Source organism: Physeter macrocephalus, chromosome 14, assembly GCF_002837175.3.
Source record: "Physeter macrocephalus isolate SW-GA chromosome 14, ASM283717v5, whole genome shotgun sequence".
NCBI classification, from domain to species: domain Eukaryota; kingdom Metazoa; phylum Chordata; class Mammalia; order Artiodactyla; family Physeteridae; genus Physeter; species Physeter macrocephalus.
The window spans coordinates 115,575,124-115,580,095 of record NC_041227.1 but is presented as its reverse complement, the minus strand read 5'-3'; the positions used below and the strand labels follow the sequence as shown (position 1 = coordinate 115,580,095).

Sequence of the window (4,972 nt, the reverse complement as noted above, 5' to 3'; positions counted from 1 at the left end):
GGTGGCGCAGCGGTTAAGAATCCACCTGCCAATGCAGGGGACACGGGTTCGAGCCCTGGTCCGGGAAGATCCCACATGCTGCAGAGCAGCTAGGCCCGGGGGCTACAACTACTGAGCCTGCGCTCTAGGGCCCGCAGGCCCTAGAGCTACTGAGCCCCTGTGCCACAACTACTGAAGCCTGCACGCCTAGAGCCCGTGCTCCACAACAAGAGAAGCTACTGCAACAAGAAGCCCGTCAACACAACTAGAGAAAGCCCACACGCAGCAACGAAGACCCAACACAGCCCAAAGTAAATAAATAAAAGAAATAAATTTTTTTAAAAAGAAAATTAAAAAAAAAAAAACCTGTGGAAGACTGGAGGAAAATAATTGCAAGTCGTATATTTGATTACGGACTTTGTATCCAGAATAGGATTGACCCCTGAACAATACAGGGGTTAGGGGCACCGACGACCCCTGAGCAGTTGAAAATCTGAGTATAACTTTACAGCCAGCCCTCCCTATCCAGTTTCCATCTATAGATTCAATCAACCTTGGATCATGTAGTACTGTATTATGTACTTTAAAAAATCCACATATAAGTGGACCCATGCAGTTCAAACCTGTGTTGTTGTTCAAGGGCCAACTGTATATAAAGAACTCTTAAAAATCAACACTGAAGAGACAAACAACCCTATTTAAAATGAACAGAAGGGGACTTCCCTGGTGGTGCAGTGGTTAAGGATCTGCCTGCCAATTCAGGGGACATGGGTTTGAGCCCTGGTCCGGGAAGATCCCACATGCCGCAGAGCAACTAAGCCCGTGCGCCACAACTACTGAGCCTGCGCTCTAGACCCTGCGTGCCACAACTACTGAAGCCCGCGAGCCACAACTACTGAGGCCTGCGCGCCTAGAGCTCATGCTCCGCAAAAAGAGAAGCCACCGCACTGAGAAGTCTGCGCACGGCAATGAAAAGTTAAAAGAACGAAATTAGAACACTTCCTAACACTGTACACAAAAATAAACTCAAAATGGATTAAAGACCTAAATGTAAGGCCAAACACTATAAAACTCTTAGGGGAAAACATAGGCAGAACACTCTATGACATAAATCACAGCAAGATCCTTTTTGACCCACTTCCTAGAGAAATGGAAATAAAATACAGATTGCCAACAAACACATGAAAGGATGCTCAACATCACTAATCATTAGAGAAATGCAAATCAAAACCACAATGAGGTATCGCCTCACACCTGTCAGAATGGCCATCATCAAAAAATCTACAAACAACAAATGCTGGAGAGGGTGTGGAGAAAAGGGAACCCTCTTGCACTGTTGGTGGGAATGTAAATTAATACAGCCACTATGGAGAACAGTATGGAGGTTCGTTAAAAAACTAAAAATAGAACTATCATATGACCCAGAAATGCCACTACTGGGCATATACCCTGAGAAGACCATAATTCAAAAAGAGACATGTGGACTTCCCTGGTGGCGCAGTGGTTAAGAATCCGCCTGCCAATGCAGGGGACACGGGTTTGAGCCCTGGTCAGGGACGATCCCACATGCCATGGAGCAACTAACCCCATGTGCCACAACTACTGAGCCTGCACACCACAACTACTGAAGCCCGTGCACCTACAGCCCGTGCTCCACAACAGGAGAAGCCACTGCAATGAGACGCCCACGCACCACAACAAAGAGTAGCCCCTGCTCACCACAACTAGAGAAAGCGCGCACGCAGCAACGAAGACCCAACGCAGCCAAAAATAAATAAATTAATTAATGAATGAAAAAAAAAAGAGAGAGAGAGACACATGTACCACAATGTTCACTGCAGCACTATTTACAATAGCCAGGATATGGAAGCAACCTAAGTGTCCATCAACAGATGAATGGATAAAGAAGATGTGGCACATATATACAATGGAATATTACTCAGCCATAAAAAGAAACGAAATTGAACTATTTGTAGTGAGGTGGATGAACCTAGAGTCTGTCATACAGAGTGAAGTAAGTCCGAAAGAGAAAAACAAATACCGTATGCTAACACATATATATGGAATTTAAAAAAAAAAGGTTCTGATGAACCTAGGGGCAGGACAGGAATAAAGACGCAGACATAAAGAATGGACTTGACACGGGGAGGGGGAAGGGTAAACTGGGACGAAGTAAGAGAGTAGCATTGACACATATGCACCACCAAATGTAAAACAGATAGCTCGCAGCTGCATAGCACAGGGAGATCAGCTTGGTGTTTTGTGACCACCTAGTGGGGTGGGATAGGGAGGGTGGGAGGGAGATGCAAGAGAGAGGGGATATGGGGATATATGGATATGTATAGCTGATTCATTTGTTATACAGAAGAAACTAACACACCATTGTAGAGCAATTATACTCCAATAAAGATGTTTTAAAAAATGAGCAAAAGATTTGAATAAGTGTTTTTCCAAATAAGATATATGAGTGGCTCATAAGCACATGAAAGGGTGCTCAAGATCATTAGTTATTAGAGCGATGCAAATTAAAACCACCTCACTCCCATCAGGATGGCTATAATGAAAGAGACAGACAACAAGTCTTGACAAGGATATGAGGAAACAAATTGTCATATATATATTGCTGGTAGGAATGTAAAATGGTGCAGCCACTTTGAAAAACAGTTTGGCCGTTTCTTAAGATAAACATAAACTTTCCATACAACCCAGCAAGTCTACTCGTAGGAATCTACCCAAGTAAAAACACATGCACATACAAAGACACTTACATGAACATTCATAGCAGCATTACTCAAAACAGCCCAAAACTGGAAACTCAAAATGTCCATCAACTGGTATTGAACAGATAAATAAAACAGTACATCCATACATTGGGATATTTCTCAGCAACTAAAAGGAACAGACTACTGGTACATGCTACAGCATGGATGAACCTCAAAAACTTTAAACGGAGTGGAAGAAGTCAGAAGCAAAAGACTGCATATTATTTCATTTATAAGAATATCCAGAAGAGGCAAATTTATAGACAGAAAGCAGATCAGTGGTGGCTTAGGGCTGGAGCTGGGCGCTGGATTGACTGCAAATACACAGGTGGGACTTTTTCATGTTGGTGGAAATGTGTGGTGATGGCTGCACAACTCTATAAGTCATTGAATTGTTTAAAAATGAATGTGAGGATATTATGGTGAGACTCCAAGGAGAGAAGAGGCAGGGAGACAGCCTCCATTTCTAGAGTTACAAACGGGAATAAAGAAGCCAGCTCTGTAGCGGGGCTAGGATGAGAAAGGGAGGTGCAGGAACTGGATGCACGCGATGGCAGCATAGAGCCTGCGAAATCGAAGCATCAAAGCCTAAGGTTCCAGAAGGCAGAAGACTGGCGGCGACTGCCCAGACTGTGCCTGCAGTTTAGAGCTTAAGAGAAGTACCTGAGTGTGTAACTATGGAGTGGTTTAAAATACCATCAGTGGGACTTCCCTGGTGGTGCAGTGGTTAAAAATCCGCCCGCCAATGCAGGGGACACAGGTTCCAGCCCTGGTCTGGGAAGATCCCACCTGCCGAGGAGCAGCTAAGCCCGTGCGCCACAACTACTGAGCCTGCGCTCTGGAGCCCACGAGCCACAACTACTGAGCCCACGTGCCACAACTACTGAAGCCCACGCGCCTAGAGCCTGTGCTCCGCAACAAGAGAAGCCACTGCAATGAGAAGCCCACGCACTGCAACGAAGAGTAGCCCCGCTCGCTGCAACTAGAGGAAGCCCGCGGGCAGCAACGCAGCCAAAATAATTAATTAATTAATTAATTAAAAATAAAATAAAATAAAATAAAATGCCATCAGCTAGTGAGAAATGGCAACTACTCCATACCATCAGCCAACCCCAGGCCCTGGGTCCGCTTGCCCCACTTTCTCTTCCTTTTGTAAACTGGAAAGCGCTTTGCAGTCTAAGACATGTCATTAGATTAAATAAGACCGTGAAGTCCAGCGGACACTAGGTGCAGGGCAAGTCGGGGCGCTGAGAATGCAGGCCAGGAAAGTTGGTCTGGACCCATCCTCCCAGCCCAGCTCTCCAGCTGGTGACAGTGTCAAAACAAAGCAGCAGCAGCCGCCTGAAGGGGGCGCCCGGATGTAACGCGCGGCCCCGTCCCGTCACGTGCCTGCGGCGTCGCGTCACACCCGGAAGCAGTTGCTGTGGGGAGCCGGCAGTAATGAGCGGGGAGACAGGGCCGGCGTCCGTAGCGCCCCCTCCCGAGGAGGTCGAACCGGGCAGTGGGGTCCGCATCGTGGTTGAGTACTGGTGAGGGGGTCCGGCCAGTGGGGGAATCCGGGCCGGAGGAGGGTGGGTCCATCGGAGGTACCGTCCCCCAAACCCAAGCGGACCTCAGGTATCTTCTCCCTAGTGAACCCTGCGGCTTCGAGGCGACCTACCTGGAGCTGGCGAGTGCCGTGAAGGCGCAGTATCCTGGCATCGAGATCGAGTCGCGCCTGGGGGGCACAGGTGAGGCCGCAGAACACCTGCTGAGTCAGTGTTCTAAATCCCAGCTCTACCACTTTCTAGCTCTGGCACTGGCTGTTTTATAGTGTCCAGCAGTGTCTGGCACATAGTAAAATGTCCATGCAACTTGAGTGAGGGGGGGGTTACAGATGAAGCCTGTTGGGAAAAATGGGTGAGACTGAAGTGTAGGGTTGGAGGGGAGGGAACCCTCTATTGAGTTACGAAGCCAAGTTGAAAGGAAGCGGATGGGGCCCGTGAAGGACAAGGAGGAGCCTGTGTTAAGTCTAAGGAGTGTGGAGGGCCTCCCCTGACTTTTGCCTGTTCTCAGCATACAGTTCTTTCATCCGTTTATTTAATACCAGGGGCCTTTGAGATCGAAATCAATGGACAGCTGGTGTTCTCCAAGCTGGAGAATGGAGGCTTTCCTTATGAGAAAGATGTGAGTACTTGTCATGCTGGAAAGACCCCTGGTTCACCCTGCCCCTACAATGAACGCATCATCTC

General features: G+C 47.6%; 2 protein-coding genes across 6 annotated transcripts in view; one reads left to right on the top strand and one right to left on the bottom strand.

The window, feature by feature from the left end:
* GRB7 (growth factor receptor bound protein 7) overlaps nucleotides 1-4,536 on the bottom strand; it is a 20,664-nt gene extending 16,128 nt beyond the window's left edge. For 4 of the 5 annotated variants that reach the window (XM_028499512.2, XM_055090325.1, XM_055090322.1 and 1 more), the window contains exon 1: nucleotides 4,402-4,536. The gene's annotated coding sequence lies outside the window, so the exon portion shown is untranslated. The remainder of the gene's footprint in view (nucleotides 1-4,401) is intronic. The other variant, XM_028499511.2, reaches the window with a different exon arrangement.
* Nucleotides 3,826-4,970, top strand: MIEN1 (migration and invasion enhancer 1; the record flags this gene model as incomplete). The annotated part of the gene is made up of 3 exons (XM_028498109.2): nucleotides 3,826-4,270; nucleotides 4,374-4,471; nucleotides 4,831-4,970. Coding segments are annotated over exons 1-3 (327 nt in total), but the record flags the coding sequence as incomplete, so codon positions are not given.
* Between the last annotated feature and the right edge of the window lie 2 nt (nucleotides 4,971-4,972).